General features: G+C 45.5%; 3 protein-coding genes and 1 long non-coding RNA gene across 5 annotated transcripts; 3 read left to right on the top strand and 1 right to left on the bottom strand.

Annotated features, from left to right (window-relative positions):
• The first annotated feature begins 573 nt into the window (after nucleotides 1–573).
• LOC127616063 (caytaxin-like) lies at nucleotides 574–7,468 on the top strand. The gene is made up of 14 exons (XM_052087469.1): nucleotides 574–685; nucleotides 972–1,067; nucleotides 2,162–2,265; nucleotides 2,647–2,702; nucleotides 2,770–2,979; nucleotides 3,050–3,208; nucleotides 3,652–3,754; nucleotides 3,824–3,955; nucleotides 4,041–4,127; nucleotides 4,372–4,470; nucleotides 4,571–4,597; nucleotides 4,924–4,971; nucleotides 5,270–5,318; nucleotides 7,041–7,468. Exons 1-13 carry the CDS (start codon nucleotides 620–622, stop codon nucleotides 5,307–5,309), a joined length of 1,227 nt encoding a protein of 408 aa, XP_051943429.1. The 5' UTR covers nucleotides 574–619; the 3' UTR covers nucleotides 5,310–5,318; nucleotides 7,041–7,468.
• On the bottom strand, nucleotides 4,070–14,600 carry LOC127616065 (uncharacterized). Its single transcript, XR_007967033.1, has 4 exons — nucleotides 13,937–14,600; nucleotides 13,677–13,763; nucleotides 11,230–11,309; nucleotides 4,070–4,705 (listed from the first exon to the last, which is right to left on the bottom strand). It is a non-coding gene; the product is annotated as an uncharacterized LOC127616065 (long non-coding RNA).
• LOC127616064 (nicotinamide riboside kinase 2-like) lies at nucleotides 8,537–11,954 on the top strand. Of its 2 annotated transcripts, XM_052087470.1 has the most exons (8): nucleotides 8,537–8,700; nucleotides 8,768–8,858; nucleotides 9,575–9,623; nucleotides 9,861–10,038; nucleotides 10,121–10,192; nucleotides 10,272–10,378; nucleotides 11,518–11,603; nucleotides 11,708–11,954. In XM_052087470.1, exons 1-7 carry the CDS (start codon nucleotides 8,675–8,677, stop codon nucleotides 11,601–11,603), a joined length of 609 nt encoding a protein of 202 aa, XP_051943430.1. In that variant the 5' UTR covers nucleotides 8,537–8,674; the 3' UTR covers nucleotides 11,708–11,954. The 2 variants fall into 2 exon arrangements, with proteins under 2 accessions (XP_051943430.1, XP_051943431.1); XM_052087471.1 differs by lacking the exon at nucleotides 9,575–9,623 and having other exon boundaries at nucleotides 8,641–8,700.
• Nucleotides 14,601–15,288: 688 nt separating the features above from the next.
• Nucleotides 15,289–17,826, top strand: LOC127616093 (protein-lysine 6-oxidase-like). Its single transcript, XM_052087505.1, has 7 exons — nucleotides 15,289–16,218; nucleotides 16,588–16,696; nucleotides 16,771–16,908; nucleotides 17,023–17,179; nucleotides 17,389–17,484; nucleotides 17,586–17,701; nucleotides 17,776–17,826. The coding sequence occupies exons 1-7, from the start codon at nucleotides 15,612–15,614 to the stop codon at nucleotides 17,780–17,782; spliced, it is 1,230 nt and encodes a 409-aa protein (XP_051943465.1). The 5' UTR covers nucleotides 15,289–15,611; the 3' UTR covers nucleotides 17,783–17,826.
• Nucleotides 17,827–20,965: the final 3,139 nt, after the last annotated feature.

Genomic DNA, 20,965 nt, shown 5'->3' with positions numbered 1-20,965 from the left:
TAATTTATTGAATTCACAACACTTATTTGTCTATTTGAAAATGAGTTTTTAATATACCGTATATTTTTATAGAAGTCATTTTTTAATTTTAAAAAATTGAACTAAAATGTATCTTCTACAGTCTGTTTTGCCCTTTTTTTGTAGCTCATTCTTTTTCATATAAAAATATATTGTTTCATTTGATTAATTTGGCCCATTTTAATTCATATTTAATTTATCTTTTATATTTCGGGTTTACCGCATCGTTTTTAAAGTCAAATGTTGATAATGTTTTAGTTCGTTAAATTTTGCTATATTTTGAACTTTGATTCATAGTTTTTTTTATTGTCTTGTTTCTAAATGTATTGGCTAAATTTTGTTTCCGATATCAACTTTTTACTATTTGTATTTCTTTCATTAACATTTGTTTTCCCTTCAGAGTCTGTCTTCAGATGCCAACTCGAGCGTTGGGACGCGCCAAGCCTTGAAAACGGCACGTTGTCTGTCCCAACAAAGGCGGCCGCACTAACTCACTGCCCTGCGAGCTTAGTGAAATTGCGATGAAAGAAATCAGGTGAGGGAGAGGAGGAATGTTTACGTGCGGCAGCAGGAAGAGAGGGAGAGCGAGCGATTAAAAGGGATGCTGAGAGAGGAGGATGCGGTTGCCTGGAAACAGCAGAGTGGAACGCTCCACAGTGGCCACCCCGTGATTGCATTTTACAAATAAACACACCAGATGACAAATAGAAGGAAGGTGACCAAAGAAGAGGAGAAGGGACAAACGTTGTATCCTGCACGCGCTGAATTCTAAAGAGGAGGCTTGTTTGATTACATAAGCGGCATATGGATGACATCATCATCACAGGATTAACGGAGGCGTGGCTTTAGCTGAGGGGAAAAGCACAGAAGGATGATGTTTTTCTGCTCATTTTTGGCTGTGGGGGGTTTCGCTCGGGATGGATTTGACAAGGCACTCTTCTTGTTCCTAAAAGGCCGACTTCCAGAGGCTCTCCCGCCCGACGGGGGATGCTCGGCCGTCTCGAAAGGCACATCGTTGTCGTCGCATCACGCGGGCTCTCGTCTCTTATGTGAGTACACGCACGCGGCGGCTGGCCTGTGCGCCGATGACGTTTGTGGTGTTTGGAGAAATCTGTATCATATTTTCAGCATCGAGATTCATCTGTGATCATTTAAGACCCCCTTTTGATGCCCAGCACAAACCGAGTGCAGAGCACAGTTATCTCGGTGCATGGGTGGAGGTTTTTTTTGGTGTGGACGGGCACAGTTGGAAAGAGAGGTTTGCGCCGGTGTAGGAGTGAACACTATCATGGAAATCTATACCCATATATATCTAAAAGAGTACCCAGAGTTATTTTCTTGTGCCATCCGCGCTCACACTCATAGCCAATGCGCATGTGTTGTTATACGCCGAAGACTTTGATGGCGCAAACAAGAAAACTGAGCAAATGACTTGCATCAATGCTGTTACCTCATGTTGCGGATTGTTTTTCTTTTACTTGAAGAGCTGTTTATTGAACGATTTCGATGTTCCTTTGAGCCGCTTAGAAGGCGCCATGCTACTGATAAATATGTTTCATGACTTGAGCTTGGAGCCCCCCGAGGCTCTTTGCTAGCTACAAAATGCAATTCCCCACCCCCATTTTGAATCGGATCAAACACACGAGCGGCATTTTGTTGCCAGAAGGCCTTTTAGTCTCACAGTTGCTGCCGTTGTTGTTGTTTTTTTTCTTTTCTTTTTAGTTCCCTTTCTGCGTGCATTTGGCTCATCATTGCCAAACCAGTGAACAAATTGACTGCACAATGAACTCTGCCCCTCGCCCCCTTTTGTGCACATTATTGATACACGTGATGTCCACCGACGCATAGATCACCGTTGTGTGAGCCGTATATCAGACTAATACCGTCATGTCCACATATGCAAGAACAACCGCGCCGAATAGCACAAGAATATCGCAAACGTCAAAATTAAAAGTTATATTTTAACTCATTCATTGCTAGCCCAGTTAAAACGGACCGTTGACGTCTGATTCCGTTTGAGACCAATATTGACTCCCATCAAAGAGAACTATTTGACAGTCTTATCATCCAAGCATTTTCCAAACCAAAGAAAATTAATGAAAATGACTCCTTATTGACCGGTGCCGTTTTGAAACTCTGAAAGCTGATTCCCGACAAAGCTTCCTGCGCCATGGGGACAGCTGAGGCCACGTTACGCATGGACAGCATGGAGGTGAAGGACGAGTGGCAGGACGAGGACTTCCCCAGGTACCCGCCGGAATCTCCTTTTGGGGATACGAACGGCCACGCTGGTTACTTAAGATACAAGTGACCCAAATAATGGGAAAAGCATAGTTGACTCTTTAAGCACCCGATAGTTGAACTCAAAATGGCGCACAACAAGGCATTTGGACACTAAAGAAAGAGTCCTCGCAGCCTTACGTTCTTTATCATCTGCGAGGAGCCGATCCGCGCATACTGTACTGTACAGACATCCGTGTTCAGTCCAGCCGTCTGTTTGATACCGCGGCAAAGGCGGCGAGCAGCATATTGGCCCGGATTCCACTTCATTCGACAAAATATTTTATGCTGCAGCGGTCAGTATGAGCGCCTACTGCTCTGTCCATGAATTTGGGTATGGCTCCACAGGCCTCTACCAGAAGATGGCGATTCCTCGTGTGGACCGATGGACAACAGGACCGCCGGTAGGTGAACCGCTGGCGTGTTTTCGACACGTTTTGATGTCACGTAACGTTGAGCTTACTGTCCCAGACCCCCCCACTAGATTGAATGTGGGAGGATCCGCCAGGGACCAGTCCAAGAGGCGCACGCTGACCGCACCCGACATGAACCTGTCGCTGGAACACAGCGAGGGCTCGCTGCTCTCCGACGACCTGGACATCAACGTGGACGACATGGAGACGCCGGACGACACCGACTCGCTGGACTTTGCCGATAACGCCAATGAGCTGGAGTGGGAAGGTGAGTGCGGAAAACTCCTGCAAATGTCAGCCTTTCCCAAGACCGACAGCCGCTCGCTGCTTCTATCCAGACGACACCCCGGTGGCCAGCGCCAAGTGTCTCCCGGGCGAAGGCGAGGAGGAGAGGGACTCGTCGGGTCGGCCGTGGAGAACGGTCATCATCGGCGACCAGGAGCAGCGCATCGACATGCAGGTCATCAGGCCGTACCTCAGGGTGGTCACGCACGGGGGTGAGTGGGCAAAAATATTGGAAACCTTCTGCTCCAGATGCGGCCGTCGTGAAAGCGCTCTCGAAATAAAGCTGCCTTGTATTGTATTGACTTGCGCGTAGCTCCCTCTAGTGGGTGCATAACGGCGCCGCTCTTGTCGCTTCGATTCCACGAGAACGTTTTTCAAATTGGCCATTGGGAGTCATTCCACTTGTGCTACATGACGATGAATTGCATCTGGGATGCAGGATTACACAATTTTCTCCAGTTCTGAACATTTGCGGTCCAGTTCAGTCAATGGCGCCAAATGATGTGTGTGATGTAGTCCACTGCAATGCAATTGGATTCACTCCACTAAGGAAGGACACAATGCAACTCAAGGAACATTTGCTTTAGAATGATATTATTCACTCAAATTGTAAAATGAGATCATCATCATCATCATCATCCTTTTCCCCTTTCAGGCTATTACGGGGAAGGCCTGAATGCCATCATCGTGTTTGCTGCCTGCTACCTCCCAGACAGCAGCTGTGAGGACTACTCGTACATCATGGAGAACCTCTTCTTGTACGTACTTGTGGAAGCATGCGCCGCTTGTGCTCCATTTCGGTTCACTCGATGGTGTTTGTGTTTTAGGTACGTGGTGAGCAGCCTGGAGCTGCTGGTGGCCGACGACTACATGATCATCTACCTGAACGGAGCCACGCCGCGTAGGAAGATGCCCGGCATTGGCTGGCTCAAGAGATGCTACCAAATGATCGACAGGAAGTAAGAGTCTTTGGATTCAGTGCTCATCAAATGGGGAAATGACGACGCGCTACGCTTTTTTTTTTTTTTTTAATCGTCATTGCAGATTGAGGAAGAATCTGAAGTGTCTCATCATTGTTCACCCGACATGGTTCATCCGGACCATCCTGGCCATCTCCAGACCTTTCATCAGGTCGGCGACCTTTTCTAAGTGAAAGGATAAGCATGTTTTTCTCTTATTGTGTTCATCATATAACGGATCCAGTTTGGGAAATGTGAATTTTGAGGATCCTGAAGGGGGGGAGAAAAAAAAGAAAATATTTGGAGAATAACATGTGACAGGGTTTGAAATGTTCAAAAAATATTCATCAGTTTCCCCAAAAATAATTAGAATCATTGATGGCATTTTCTTTGCATGCTTAACTTCCGCGCTGCAGCATGAAGTTCCTGGATAAGATCCGCTACGTGCACACGCTGGACGAGCTGAGCGTGCTTATCCCCATGGAGCACGTGCAGGTTCCCGAGTGCGTGCTGCAGTGAGTAGCCTCCCCTCCCCTCCCATGCCATGGCACCAGTGTGCGACACATCAATTAAAATCCACAAGAGCCTCCCTCAATGCTGATGTGTTCTTTTCAGCTACGATGACGAGAAGATCAAAGCCAGGTGAGCGTTGGTGCCGCGATGCCGTCACCTTCCAATAAGTATCATTTGATTAGAAGATAGAAGGGATGAAAAAATGCAACGTATTCTGAGGTGGAAAATTTCTGTTTTCTGTAAAAAAGGGGGGGGGGGTGAACTCAAATTAGGAAATGAAAGGGAATATTTTTTTACATTTTGCTAATGTGAGAATTGTCTTCCCCACATTGTCAACAAAGAAATAAGAGTCGACAAAACATGTCGCCGTCTTCAAGACATCAGTACTAATTTTTCATGATTCATTTCTTTATTTTTGCGCTTCGCATAATTATCGGGTGTTTGTTTGTGCGCAGACTGGAGCAAGACCGGCAGATTGCCAACTCGCCACCGCCCAAAGAAAGGTGACCTCATTCTGCACTGCAATGCCCACGCCCACTCACAAATTTCGACCCGTCAGTCCAACTGTGGTTACCAAGGAAACAAAATGAATTCTACTTTTGTTATTTTCTACGGGAGCGGAGGGAAATCATGACATGAACTCCATTTCTGCTTCAATGACCGTTATTGTTAAAACGACTCAAATATGATTGCCGCTACCGTGACGGTTTTCTGCCGCTGGCATTTTGAGCCACAAACGGATGATGAATAAGCATCGTGGTCCTACCGACTCCGAAATCTTTTTTTCCTCCCTCCTTCCAGGCCGAAGCCAACGACGGACGAGATCGGCCGCGACGTCTGACGTTCAAAGGTAAGCGTTGGCCTGACGCGATAGCCATCGAGGCGGCCGTGCTTCTTCAACTTTTCCCACCGTGGACCGCCTCCAAAAAATGTCCAATGCTGTACTGCCAATTTTTTGCTAATTTTGTTGCACCATCTCTGGCATTTTGCGTTGCGTGTTAGCATTTTGGATGATACACAACCTGTAATGAATTCTCACGTATTAAATGTTGACCTAATAGAAGTTCTTAAAACCTGTATGAAATTTTAAGCTTAAAGGCTGTAGGATAGAAGCTTTATTCTAGTCTGCGTGAATGTACTTCAAGATCAAAATGCCATCCATTTGATTTGTGTTTGAATTCCACTCGCGATACCGGAGCCGTTTATTACACTTTGCGAATCGCTGCCATAAAAAGTGTCAGGTCGGGCGGGGGTAGGAATGTGGTGAAAGGCGAGCTCTTGGCTCATTAGCCCCGAGATCCGACGTCACTGCAGCGGGTGAAATAGAGCAGCTGTGACGGGGAATGTACAGTGAGCTGCGGCGCCAAGCTTTGCACTTTGACAAGTCACGCTCACGCTGAGCTCTTACTTGGAATGTCTCTGCCATTTGACTCGGGGTTGCTAAGCTAAGATGGCAAACGAAGATTAAAAAAAAACAAACTCAAGAATACTGCGACTTGGCAGATGGTGTTTATCGTGACATGGCGAAAAAAATGTATTGCATAATGCGTGTGACTTCACAAAACGATATGCGTGTAGCGTGGAGCCCTCTTCGGAAAAAAGACACTGAGAACTAGAGTGGGCCAACTCCAATTGGTCATTTTTAATAAGTCACGAAACCAACAGAAAAAAGGCCTGCCCCTCAGATGGTCCAAAAAAATCCAAGTTCTTATTGTAGATTAGGTACAGTATTATTAAATTAGTCATTATCCATTCTTACTATTATTGAACAAGTTTTATTACAGTATTTGACTTATTTATTCCATAAAAAAACCCAAAATCTGCGAAAAACACTTATGGAAATAATTCACACTTTTGGATACATGATTTTACACATCAGTCACCAAGATACAAAGTCATTCCAGATATAAAAAAATCAAATAAATGTCCTTCAAAATGACAAAAATGGAGTTGGACCACTCTTGTTCAAAGTGGCTAGGCTTCTCCATGAATCGGTAGCCAAGAAGTAGCGATTAGTTTGGTTGCTTTTTCTTTGGCTTTAGATGTGCTCAGTCACATTCTGGCTCTGTGTGTGTGTGTGTGTGTGTGTGTCAGCCAATCCTCGCACCTCATCTTCCCTGAGGACGCTGGCGTTACATAAAGCGCAGCTGCTAATCTCTTGAAGTTCTGTACGCGTCGGATAGGTTCTATTTTTAACAGCGAGCCCCTGGGCCACCCCCAAAGCAGGCAAATTGATCTGCGTCGCATATGATCTCGTGAAATCGGAGGAAATCTGCGCCGCGCTCGTCCCGCCAAGTCGATCGTGCTCCTTAGGCCAGACGGCATAAGCCTTCAGCTGGTCTGGGAATGCTCGGCGGGGTTCAAGCCCAGGAAGAAGCATTGACATACTTTCACTCATGAAGGCAACATTTCATCTCATCCTATCTCAAAGTCGGCTTTTGGGGATCGTCGTTCAATCATTTCTTGAGGGAACCAACACTCATCGATGGGAATTGTGTGATGATATTTTAAGCAAAGTTGTAGTCCTGCAGCGTAAATGTGGAAAGACACTTTGTGTGTTTTTGCCTCGCAGCTCTTTGGATGGTGAAAATGAGAGACGGCCTGACTGGACGCCAAATGTGCGTTTCTCCCATCCTATCAACAACATGATGGACAAGCTTCACACAAGCTCGGACTGAAAAAGCTTTAACTCTCTTCGTTTGCATGAAGGGAATGTCTAGAGGTATACATCTGGGGTTTTTTTTTTAAAGCAAAAAAAGAAAAACGTGTCTTACATATTTTGTTCTTATGAGCCCAATGTGGTTGATTCATGTGCAATGATGTCGTTTCGGGGGCCACTGCGGACGATGCAGAGGTGGCAGCCTTGTAGATATCCGTTTGCTGTCACGACTGCATCATTTTTGCCCGATGAAAATGATAAAAAGTCTTACTTGTTGTTTGTGATATTTTAAAAAAGGGAACTATCGGAAGAATAAACAATCTTGTCTTGCTGCGGGTGAACATTGACTTCCCGAATCCATCTTTGCCTGATGTTCCCAGCACGCTTTTGACACTTCCCGCTCTTTGGATTTTGACACTTCCTCCTTAAAGTTCTAAATCATACTCATATTCCGGACACTGGTTGTTATTAACCCTGACAGTCACGTGACAGAGAGACTCTTTGGGACACCTTCCAACTTCCTTATTTGCACATTGTTTCTTGTCAGCATTGGCACAATGTAGCCACATTTACATGCATTATTGATGCTTTTTGGGATGTTTTCCGACTAAGCGGCGCGACGACCCGGGTTACGGAATTGGACTCAACCTTGGATGCAAGGGTACAAAAATCTCGCTACTGGACAAAAACATAAAAACAAACACTTGCATTTTTTTTTTAATTGTGTAAAAGACCAATTTGTCTCTGGCGTACATCTACATGTGAGTACGGTACATATTGCCGACGATAATAATTCCCGTCTGTCCGTCTATGTTTGCCACTTTTATCGTGGCAATCACGTGCCCCGCAACAGCCGAAGCAAAGTTCACCGACTTGACAAATACACGTGAATGGGATAAGAGATCCATATCATTTCCAGCCATAAACACAACAAACATGTGATGCGCGCAGATTGTAACACTCCTTGAGGTGGAGGAGATTTTTTTTTTTTAAACGACACCTTAGAGCACGGCACGACTCCCTCAGGCTGTTAGTCACATGGCTTGCTGCCACAAAAGGCGGCCGGTTGCATCAGAAATATGTGTCATGCCGAGTGAGCTCAATTTAGCACCACTGTTTTATTTATTTATTTTTTGTTTTGCCCCCCCTTGAAAACTCCCAAACTCTTTTGATTGACATGAACAGTTTCCCTTTTGGACTACTTCTGAAAAATCTTGTCCATGCTGGCAGCTTGGCATTAAAGCTTTGTTTTAAGAAGCTTCTGAGGCGTCACATTCCTCCACCCCCCCCCCCCCACACCCATAGCAGGTGAAAACATTTTTGGGCCTGTATGCAAATGAGAGCCGTCCTCCTCCAGGAAAAGCGATCCGATTGGTGCTGCGGGCGGCCGGCGTCCTTTAAATAGCCCGCGTGGAGATTGCCTATCAATGAAGTAGTAAAAGAGGGGGAACGGACGGCTGAGGGGCGGAGAAGGCGTTGACGGAGAGCTTTAGTGGAGCCGGCTTCCCCGTCTTTTCATTACTGAATTCCAAACAAAGGCGACCAACATGAAATTCATCATTGGCATTGGAGGGTGAGTGTCCGCCGTCTGTGTGATCGATAGTTCTGGACATCAGGGCTCAATTTGGTCCCTTGCGCAGAGTGACCAACGGTGGCAAGACCACCCTGACTAACGGACTGCTCAGGACGTTGCCCAACTGCTGCGTGGTGCACCAGGATGACTTTTTCAAGGTAAGCCTGGATGGCGACGAAGGTACGCCACCACGATTGCACTTGAGGACGCAAGGCTGAACAAATTCTGTCCCGTCATGGCCGCAGCCTAGTAACACAAGTGGCTGATTGTGACTCTCCTGGACAGCCAATCATCAAGGACGGGGCGTTCCCTCTTAAAAGTCCAAAGAAACGTTTTGGAGCCGCCATCGATCGGCTGCGAGTTATCCGGGCCGTTTGGCAGATGAACACTCCAAATGTATTTTGGCCTCGTTCTTCTTTGAGTTGGAGGAATCTTCCAATTATGTTTTTGCGGCCGTCCTCTGAGATTTCTGGTCCGTAAGATCCTCCAAAGAGGTGGTCTGTAGGCTCCTGGAAGCAAAATATTTGTGTCTGTTGCTTTAGTTTGTGAAACATCTCATCAATTGGAATCCGCTAAATTAAGCCTCCCAAATATTTTCATGTCACCCTCCTTCTGCTATGACACCTTCTAAGCAAGATCTGCTGGATGAAACTGCCACACCCCACCCCCGGCCCCAAATGTTCTCGTCCCGTTCGACTTTTAGCGAGCGCGCCCACTCTAGAAAGTGAGCGTGATCCGGAATATATCACGTATGAATCCAAGATTGTGCGCCGCTTTGGGTGGAGGCGGGTCCTTGGCTTGCACTGTCCAGGTGCAATCAGCTGCGGCGGGTTACTAAGCTGCAGCAATGTTTTACTGGTGACTGTTATTTCAGAAACCCGATCAAATAGAAGTCGGGGAGGACGGCTTTAGACAGTGGGATGGTAAGAATGGATTTTTGCGTAGGAAAAGCAAATGCAGTCAATGTACTTTTTCTTTCCTCCACATTTGCCTTCTATCCAATCCTAAACCTAAAAATGAGACATTCACACGCTATTCCGTGTGAATGCCACAAACATTCACTAACAGTGACTAATGTGTATTAACAGCACATTGATGTGACCCAATGTGGTGAAACGGGCTTTTGCTTCTCTTTCCCCCCCCTCTGACCCCTCCATCAGTCATCTCGGCTCTGGACATGGAGGCCATGGTCGGCACAGTGAAAGGCTGGCAGGAGAACCCGGTCAAATTTGCCCGCTCCCATGGCGTCAGCCTGTCACCCGAAGCCGCGGAATGCGACTCGGACCAAAAAGGGATCCATATTCTCATCGTGGAGGGCTTCCTCATCTACAACTACAAGTAGGTCACCCTCTCCATGACTCGTCACTGGGAACCTCCAGAGCTCAAAAGCTCATCCTAACAGGATCTCGTCCCTCTGCAGGCCTCTCATCGACGTGTACGACAGGTGCTTCTACATTTCACTTCCTTATGAGGAGTGCAAGACGAGGAGAAGGTAGCGGACTCCCTCGCCATCGTCAGAACGGTCGCGCTTACGGCAATCTTTTAATACGGTTCTGATTGTGTCTCCGCAGCACAAGAACATACACGGTTCCCGACCCACCTGGTCTGTTCGACGGCCATGTCTGGCCCATGTATCTGAAGCACCGTAAACAAATGGAGAGCCAGTGTGACAGAATAGGTACATTAAGACGAGCAATGGTGGGATATCAACCCCGCTTAGTATACTACATACTAAACAAAAACACGACCACCACCACCACCACCACAGGGCGTTTTGTTAAACGAGCCGTCTAAAACGGGCCTAACCACTGCATAAGCAAAGACGTGGCTGCTAGTTTAGCCAGGTAGTAATGTACCATGCTCCGAAACAAGCTTGCCTGCTAAGTTAGCTTAACGACTAAAACTAGCTGGACGAGAAAAGGACAACTATTTTAGAATAAAAGAACACGCAAGCGACATAAGTAAAATATAGAAAGCTTAATCCTACTGAAGCAAGGCTAGCTGTAAAGTTTAGCTAACACTGAACAGGAAAGAATAGGCTGCTAAGTTAGCCTGCTAGCCAAACTATCTTGGATAAGAGGACAGGCCTAAATTTAGAATCTAAATAAATAATAAAAGTAAACTACTCGACAATATACGCAACCTAGTATGCTCGCCTGATTAGCTACTTACAGGATAGGCTGCTATGTTAAACTCGTTAAGATAATGGGACAAAAAAACAAAAATATTGGGTAGTTAAAAAAATTTAATAGCGTAAGATTTGGAAATAAAAGGCATGCTAATTGATGTTTTACATAGAACAACAATAATACAACAGAAGACATAATATAAATACATTGACAATAATACAAATGTAGTTAACTATTCCAAGATATGTCGTGTTGGACTATTTATGAGAATAAGTTGCAAAGTTAGTTTTATTGGCGAGACATTGAACTACAAAGATCTCATGTAAAACCCCACAATGTGTAGTCAACCTGATGAATTCTTTTAGTCTGCAAGTTGACAGGCAGAGTAAAATTGACAAACCAAATCTATCCCCGGTCTGGTTTCGTAGTCCTTTGTTACCTGCCAGACTTCGTAGGGCTCCATCATTTGTGCTCCTGAGCCTATTAAGAAAAACAAACATGAGACATTAGCTGAGGGCTCCGCTTCCCAAAAGAGCAGAGAATGGACCATTTTAGACCATTTTATTGTTTGGTACGCAAGTGCATATCTGGTGGGGCAGTGCTTCTTTTGCCCCAAATGCGAGCGAGACTTGTTTGCAGCCTTTCCGACATTCTAAAAGCTGGCTCACCGCTGAATTTCCCGATACAGAGTACCTCGATGGAATGATGTCAAAAGACGACATCTACTCTGTCGTGTTTGAAAGCATCCAGAACACCCTCCTCAACAACTCATAGGTACGTTCATCACGATGATATTTCTGCTCATTTTTTTTTTTGTTGACATTTGAATCATATTTATTCATTCTTCAGCACTGACATCTGATTTTGTCTCTCCACAGCAGGATGGTGGCTGGGAGGAACTTGTGTATAGATAATGTAAATAACGACGACCATTTTGATGACACGTACGCCTTATAGAATGTGTAGTTGTGCCGAGCAGCACACATGCGTCTTTTATAACACTCTGTCTGGAAAAGAAAAAGATAAGCCGTCCTGCTTCGGCATGGGTCGAATGAACATACATGTGTACATGTTGCTGTACACGTTTGTCAAACTGAAAACGCATAAAGACAACAAAGCACTCCAGTCTGTTTCCTGTTGTCCTTTTCACTCGGTCGCGCTCATTTCCGAGATGACAGATCAGATAAACGTATAAATCGTAACAATTCTTTTTTTAACCTTGATGTTGATTTTTTCTTTTTTTTTTTGTAACACAACTGCTGCACTTTGACCGCATTGAACGCGCCCAATGCAATAAAACTACTACGAACATTTTCATTGACTAAAATTTCAAAAGGTAATTGTCTGGAAGTTATATTTCTTCAAAGTGGACCTTAAAGGCAACATAAACATGACATGTGTGTTTGTCAAACACAAACGCACATAAACAAGTGTAAGTGCTGTTGCTGTATTTTGGTCCTCTATGAACATAATCATTTATGATCATGATTAATAATCTGGAACAAATATTTTTTTCAAACATTTTTCCTGCCAGCGTGAAAAAATACATATTTTATGTTTGATTTATCATATATCATCACATTTTGAATGGTTTATATTATTATACTCATATTAATATAAAGTTATAATATACAAATTAAATAGGAAATCACTTTTTTTCTTCCCCATCTTGAAAAACTCAGAAATCGACGTATTAAAATTGCTTGAATTATTGCCAATATTGAAGTGTGCTAAACCAGAAATTAGGTGGTGTTGAATACAATCCGCAGATGGAACAAAATGTATGGGACGTCTATTCCTCAGCACATGCAGTATGTAACCAAAACTTTTGAAGTGGGTCTTGTGATATGTTTGAGGGGGTGTGGGTGTTGGCGTGCCATCTCTCGAGTCGATGGCAGCTGGCCTGACATTTTCAATTCGGGCCAAGTGCCTGAGGTGTCAGGAGAGAGGGAGTTATTTTAAAAACATGCCACCGGACCACGGGTCGGTTGCCGGGTTGAGGGGGAGCGAAGGCTGGTTAAGGTGACAACTCGACGTGCCCTCACGTCAGTCGTCCTGTAGCAGCCACCAAAAATACAGTCGAGCCCGCCATACATGGTGGAAAGGAGCGGCGGCATTTGTGTCACAAAAAAGGGCAGACTGCAAGTATTAAATCAAAATATACACTCATGATTTATATAGAGTATAATATAGTATTGGTGACAATATACGATAAGTCTTCTTCACTGTAGTTGCCATCGATTTAAAGGAATTTTGCTTCAAGTAAAAGTCATAATCTTACTTAAAAAAAAAAGAGATTTTTCCATAAACAGTATTTCTTCAAATGTATTTTCTACAGACAGAGTTCATTTTGAATTTACAAATTTTGAATTTTATGAGAAGGTGTATTTTTTGCTAGAATGTTTTAGTTTTGGACTAACATTTTTCTTTTATTTTATTTTGGATGAATCAAAATCTTATGAGAAGTTGAACTTTTTTTTTTGAAAAGCCCCAGTGTTTGCTGTAAATGTTTTTTTTCCAAATAAAAGTAATAATTGCTTAGTCATATTTTTTTTACATGATTAAATTGTCAATCTAATCATGAGCAAGTTATTTAAAACACAACAAAATCATTAGCACAAGATACAATACTGTATAATACAAAAAGTATATATATATATTACAGAATTTGTAATATATATACCTATATATATAGATATACAGTATATATTACAAATTCTGTAATCTACATTATCGATCTATCACTCTATCTAGCGAGCTAGCTAGCTGTCTATCCGTCTTTCTATCTATCTGTCTGACTGTCTGTCTGTCTATGCCTGCAGGAAAAGAAGGTTTTTAGCATCTCACCTGCAGTGTGTGGCTCTTATCATTAAGTTGTGTATTCCATACATCATCATCATCATCATCATCATGAAGCAAGGCCATGGAGGACACCTACAGATTATAACATATTCAAAGCATCAAGTATTCAAGTGTTTTATTTCCAAAGCAAAAAATAATGGTTAGTTTGCCACCTTTTTTGTGGGGGGGTGGTAAGATTTGGACTTGATTGCTTTATTTTCCACACACAATTAAGTCTCAATTCAGTGTCATATCATAATACTTACTGGCTATTATTTGTGCCTTTTACATGTCCTGCTCTGGGAAGTCTTGTGCCAAACCAGCGCCCAGGCTGCAGCGCTCTTATAAAGCAAGCGAGAGTGCCACTGAGAGGTATGTGGAAAGCCGAGAATAGAATCGCACGCAAATTGGCCCTATTTGGATGCGGTGAGAGTTGCGCGGCGTTGATGGCATGTGGCAAGAGGACGGCTCGCATGGGACATTAGTGTGACATTGTCAACTCTGTGTGCTATGTTTCACGTCCTGACTTGCTATGGTGGTCTCGGTTAATATTTCGCAACCCTTTTTTTTTTCTTCCTCATAGGAAACTATGGAGAAAAATTGATCTGATCCACATTAAAAGAAAAACGTCATGTGTATTTTAATGAGGAATAACACCTCTGCATAATATTGTACTTAACATACAGTCATTATACAATTAGAAAGAAGGAAATAGTTTTGCTCACACTGCATCAATGGAATGGCTATTGTTCTGTTGGGCCCATCTTGGCCACCCGAAGGCAATGGAAGACATACACACAGACATTATTCAACTCAACTCTCTGAGCTTATCACTGCAGCACTAATATTAGTCGTTCCAATAAGAGGTGTGTTCTCTTGTATTGTCTGTCTCCATATTTTGTTGCACCATTTTTGTTCACTCCATTGTTTGACGGCATAAAGCACTGCAACATAGATGTGTGTTGGTTGTTGTATTGCAAATACACGACGTGTCAAGTCATTGTTCTGTTTACTATGGCAGTGTGTGTGCTTGTGCGTGCGCGTGTGCGTGTTTGTGTGTTTTAAGTCACATTAATTTCGAAATACATAGCCCAATTTCAATGAAGCTGCGGGAGGTTGCATAAAAAGTAAACAAAAAAACTGAATACAACGATTTGCAAATGCTCTTCCACCTACATACGATTGAACACACTGCAAAGACAAAATATTTAAGTTTCAAACGGATGAGTGTCGTTTATTTACTTATGTGTGAGACACGGCATTCTCAAGGTGTAGCTGGGAACATTTTGGCAACACTGCCCTCATGTGGTAGATTTATTGTAGCACCTTCAAAAAAAACATTTTAATATTTTTGTGTCCGGACATTTGATATTTTATTGTACAAAAGAAGTACATGTATTCCTTCAGAATTTGCTTGAAAAAAATAATTTTGAAATATTTTCTCATCTACTTGGTGCCACGGCATCAAACAGCCGCTCGGGGGGTTTACTTTCTTTGATATGATATGATTGATTAACCCATGGATTTGTTCTCAGCGCCACGCGCCCCTCCACCCCACCCCTATTGATATATTTGTTCATAGTGTGGACTTCTCGTGGTCGTGACGAAGTAGTGTGTAGAAATGCCCCACGCACACACACACACCACGACCACCCCCGACCAGTTCATTTAACACCCGTACGTAAAAGTTTACTCGGCAAATTGTCTCGCGAGTGAAGGGTTAATGGAGGTTTGACCATAGTCGCTCAGTGGGCTGAATTCTGTAAATGACTTCAAGGAAAAAAAAGAGGAGTTGTAACGTGGGTACAGCCCACTGGAGTTCTGACAGAAGTGGACCTGCGAGGAGACGCGGGGCGTTCGCACACAATTGAAGAGATTCCACTCTTCAATTGTTCACGTACACGACGTTTTTTTTTTTTTTAGGCGTGTAGTTCGGTTGCCATGGCGATTGCGTCTCTCGTCTTCTTCTATCTTTCCCACGGACTATTCCAAGTCATCGGCGGACAAGAGCAGCAGCCCGCGCCGGCGCACGCCGGCCCTTGGCGCCACCGCATCCAATGGGAAAACAACGGGCAGATCCACAGCCTGATGAGCACCGGCTCCGAGTTCGAGTCCCCGGCGCACGTCTACGTCAGCCGCCGGGACCGAGCGACGGGCGCAGCGAGGATCCCGCCCGGATCGCGTCGGGCGCGCACCGGACGACGCCGCGGCGCCCCGGTGGACTTGACTCGGGATTCCCTCGGGTGGGACGACGGTATCCCCCCCGCGGAGGCTTCGCTGCCGCGCGGCCGCCAAGGAATAGCTTTCGGCGCGCTCCCCGACGCGCTCTCTCCCTTCGGCTACTCGGCGGGAGACCCGGGCCCCCCGGCGCCGTACCACCCGCTGGGGGAGAACGCTTCCGACGAGGCGGAGGGCGTGTTTAACGACGACTCGCTTCAGCCCCACGGCAATTCGGTGTTGTACAACATGTACCCCTCCGGAGGACGGGCGGGGGCCCGCGGGCGACGACCCCCGGACGCGGGATACGGGACGAGATACTTCCAAAACGGTAGTTGACTTTTGAGTGCTATCTTGTCATTTGGCGGCGTGCTGTGTCAAAGCCGAATCTTTAGACCCAAGAGATTCCGGAGGCTTTCTGCCTCAGCAGGGTCGCTCGCCCATGGCAAAGGGGTCCCAAGTAAGAGGCGAGACAAAGTACGCCTCAAAAGATCCCTCTGAAGTACAAATATTGGAATGTATTTTACTTGGCCTGTATGGCGCTCACTGAGGTCCCCTTCTGGAGTCAGGCCAGGAGGTGGGGCTCCCTTCACTTTCGTTTTCAGTTGGTGCTCGATTTGGTTCCGGTCCAGTGATTGCCCTTTCACCCCCTCCCCGGAGAAGTCCCCTGACATATTGATCTTGCACTCTGTTCTCCCAGGGCTTCCTGATCTGGTGCCAGACCCGTACGCCATCCAAGCAGGCGCCTACGTCCAGCGCATGCAGATGTTTGCATTACGCTGTGCGGCGGAGGAGGACTGCTTGGCCAGGTAGACACACACACACACACACACACACACACACACACTCGGTCAGTGAGTGAAGTGGTAAATGCCGTGCCCAGTTCGGCCCACAGACCGTCAGTGAGCGACATCGACTTTCGGGTGCTCCTCCGGTTCCCGCAAAAGGTGAAGAACCAGGGCACGGCCGACTTCCTTCCGTTGAAGCCCCGGCATCAGTGGGACTGGCACAGCTGTCACCAGTAAGTCGCTTCCCTTCCAAGGAACCGTCCTCCCTCCCACCCATCCCTCCACCCGCCCCAAGAAAAGAAACACAATACAGTCCACTCAAGAGCATGTATTTGATTTTTCAACAGACACTACCACAGCATGGAGGCCTTCAGCAACTACGAGCTCCTGGACGCCGTCAGCGGCCACAGAGTGGCCGAAGGACACAAGGCCAGCTTTTGCCTGGAGGACACGGCCTGCGACGCGGGGGTCCGACGGCGCTACGCCTGCACGGCTCACACGCAGGTGAAGCCACTCTTGACGGGACAAAAGTCTTCCCGGCTGGCGTAGCAACTTCAAAAGAAGATACGTGCCCAAAATGTCACAAAAAATGTTGATGAGATTCCCAGCAGATCTCGTGAGACTTCAGTAAATCTCACAAAGTCTCATGCGGCATTTACGGTAAGACGTTTTTTTTCGTCTGCCGCTTTGTGATGAAACGTTTTCTTTTTTAGGGACTGAGCCCGGGCTGTCACGACCTCTACGCCGCCAACATCGACTGCCAGTGGATCGACATCACTGACGTCACGCCGGGAAATTACATCTTGAAGGTAAAAATACATTTGAAACAAAAAATACAATGGATCGGGAAATAAAGGACAACATGTCGAGTTGTCAACTCTTGCCAAGTAATTTTCAACAACGCTCTCAGGTCACCGTTAATCCCGACTTCCATGTACTGGAGTCGGACTTTGCCAACAACGTGGTTCGATGCGACGTCGCGTACACGGGCGTTTACGTTCAGACACGCAACTGCCAAGTGACAAGGTGCCGCCAGGCCATTCACTCACGTGCAACATGAATGCTGGAGCATGTGACTGATGTTTGATTCTCATTTTCAGGGGGTGAAGATTCTTTCAATTTCAACACATACTCTTCTGATATGATTTTTTTTTTTAATCTTGTACTTTGGGTCATTCCAGCTCAAGAGGTTACATTTGATACAGTTCCTTTGTAATTAACATGTCATGGTCCTCTACAATTTTTTTTTTTTTTACTGCAAATGCTTGAACATCCTTAAGCCTCACGTCAGCCGTCAATGAGCAAATTGGACAAGTTCCCTCCTTTAACAGGGACAGAGACAATATCCTGTAGCCTCCGCTCCATTTCTCGAAGAAACAAGCACAGGCAGGAAAACGTCTTTATTGTGAAAATGAATCGTGAAGCCTTCCATGCACCCTGTAACCTGATAACGCAATAATCTGTCCGCTCTAGTAACCGCTGGCCCTGAAAGGGTTAAAATCCAGGAATGCAAAACATTCCCTCCTCCTTGTGATTTTTTTTTCTTTCAAAAATGATAGTGCATTCTTTTTGTATCAGAGTTGGAGTTTTGTGTGTTGCGGCTCCCCGGCGAGTAGTGAAGATGTCTGAATGAGATTGGATGAGCGAGTGTCTGAATGTGAGCGGGTGAACATGAATCCAACATGCCACTACTAGTTTGTATGAAGACCAGTAAGGGCCACACTGAAAAAGAAAACATGATTTAAAAAAAATACTGCTTTGACTTATGTTGAAAATGTAGGACTTTCTCTATATTCAATTTAGTTTACAAACGTGTTTTTTTGTCAGGGTGGCCCTAATGCTCCTCCAAAATTCTGTGAGTCATTTACTGAGTTTGGAAGCCTGGTAGAATTTACAGACCTCCATGAACTGTTTGTGGAGGAGGAACATGAAGGGAGGATGTGCAATATCCCTTAAAGTTGTGAAAAAATGCGAACAATGCTTGAACGTGCTGGTTTGTGTTATTGTATGGCAGATTTGATACAATAAAAACTATGAAGGAGCGAGACGTTTTTTTTCTCAGATGTTTCACGATAGAGTCTAATTAAATGCAAATATATATGTATGCGTGTGTGCGCGTAGTGGCCATATGTCACAAATCTACGAACACAGTCGTACAGGCTCACTCCCTAATATCCATTGGTGAACGACAGCATCTGTAAACAGAGATACTGACATTTTCTTCTCACTTGGGACTACTTAAGGACGTCAAGTGTCTCAGGGCTTTCCGGGTATTTTTTTTTCTCCTTCGGTTCTTGCGCACGGCAGCTGCGGATTGAGAGACGCTTGGCAGGCAGACGGTGGCGGCATGTTTGCTGACATGCCTCCGCGAAAGCCGCATGAATGGATGGCTTCTCCCTCACCCTTCTGCCAGAGCACCGTTGAAAAGGAAAAAAGGCCACCGGCAAAGACGACCTTCATTGTAACGTGGTTTTAGTTGCCATTAACGCAACAAACCCGTGTCAGAGAGAGTCATCGCGCGGAGGCTTTTTCTTTCTTTCTTGACAGTGTTTTGAGAGAAATAACGAGCAAAAGCCGGGGGCAAGCAAACATGAAGGTTTCTAATAATGTCCGTGCCGTTCAGGCGCAGGTGTTATTGCGTGTTATTTACAGCCCACAGTGGCAGAGCTGCAGCAAGCAAAAATCCCAACCGCAATGGTTTAAATTCAACGCTGCCAAGATGCTTCCTTGCCAGAGTAGATTGTCTGTGTTATTCAAAATGTCCGCAAAGTCCGCCCAAATGCAATCCAGTTTTTCTCAATGTTCTGGACCGCACAAATAGATTGAAATGTCTCCAGCTATGTCGGCTGTCCACGCTAAGAACTAGCAAATACCAATGGGCAGCCACCTTACGTTGCCACTCGGTAAGCGCACTTACCAAACCTCTGTTCATTACGATTCACGATACAGAGATCATAAACTTTGATTAGTCGACGTAAACGGTGAAGTTTATACTTTGAGAGGCTCTCGGCATCCCAGTGTAAAATATGCACCGATAACAGCGTTTGCTGCGAAAACCAAAGAAGTTGTCAGTAACTTTGGCAACGTAATATGGCTGCCCTCCGGCTGAAGCCGCGATGGGCCAATTGTTATGCTGCATTCGACGAAGATAGGAAGTCGGACTTTTCCCATTTCTGCTCCCCCAAAAAGTGGATTTACATTCACTAGAAGACAGAAAAACAACAACAACAAATGAGTTCACGACACGTTTCATATGACGTCACTCAACAATGAAGACGCAGACTGTGAATGGCAAAACATCATTTACAAGACTATAAGCATTTCATTTACTCAGCTGGCCGCCATCTTTTTAGCCCCCTGTGTCATTTTAAACATGTCAAGCTATAGAGAAGACGCGTCAGTGTTTGTTCAGCTGCAGAGTTTCGCACCACCATCTGGAATCAGACGATGGTCGAGCCTCATGCGAGCGCCGAGTTGCGAAAACAATCGGGCTGGCAAGGACAACTTCGGCTTGCGCCAATAGAATACAGCACGCAGGTGGGCACCGTCCACCATCTGGTCGTAAAGCACACCTCGGCTGGGTTTACAATTTAAGAAATACCGTTGTCAAACTCGGACTGTAAAAGTGGGCTCCGAAGGGTCACGGGCGGCAAAGCGTGTTGCGATCTTCTGCCGAGTGTCAAAACATGGACTTTTTGCAGCCCCTTTCACACCAAAGTCCACTGACGTGCCGGAATTCTAGGACACTACATAGCAGCGCAAATTGATGATTTGATTTGATTTTTTTGCTGTGAAAATGTGTTTACAAAGTTGTACCGAAAATGTTGTGAGCGTTAACCAGGCTAAATTGCACAAAGCTCCGAAAGCTGCTAGTGGCGTAGACAGTTTCCAGATTGGTGCTTGGAGACATTCCTTTGGCCTGCCTTCGGTATGGTGTCGGAGGTCGCCAGGGCCGCGTAAGAGCTGACAGGGATGCAGGAAAGCGTGCTTGCGGGGCCGTTCAGGCAGAGAGTAGAGAAATTCCTCTGCACTTGTGTCATCCACTGGAGATTAAGAGCAGCCTGGGCGCAGACGTCCTGGAACGCTCCACTCCAACTCTTGAGTGGGGACCTCTGGCGAACAGTTTGGCTTTCGAGCTGGGTGGTATGGTGACTTGGGTGGTATTCGCAGAGGGATGCTTCTGAGGATTGACTCCTTGCACTGCTTCTGGTAGGCTCCTTTTTGTGTACCTGCAAACCACTCGGCAACACCCAAAAGAAGAAGGCCTGACTGCGACGTTTGCATTTTGTC

Source organism: Hippocampus zosterae, chromosome 15 (genome assembly GCF_025434085.1).
Source record: "Hippocampus zosterae strain Florida chromosome 15, ASM2543408v3, whole genome shotgun sequence".
Classification (NCBI taxonomy): domain Eukaryota; kingdom Metazoa; phylum Chordata; class Actinopteri; order Syngnathiformes; family Syngnathidae; genus Hippocampus; species Hippocampus zosterae.
The sequence above is the reverse complement of the archived record's forward strand: the minus strand, read 5'-3'. Positions and strand labels throughout refer to the sequence as shown.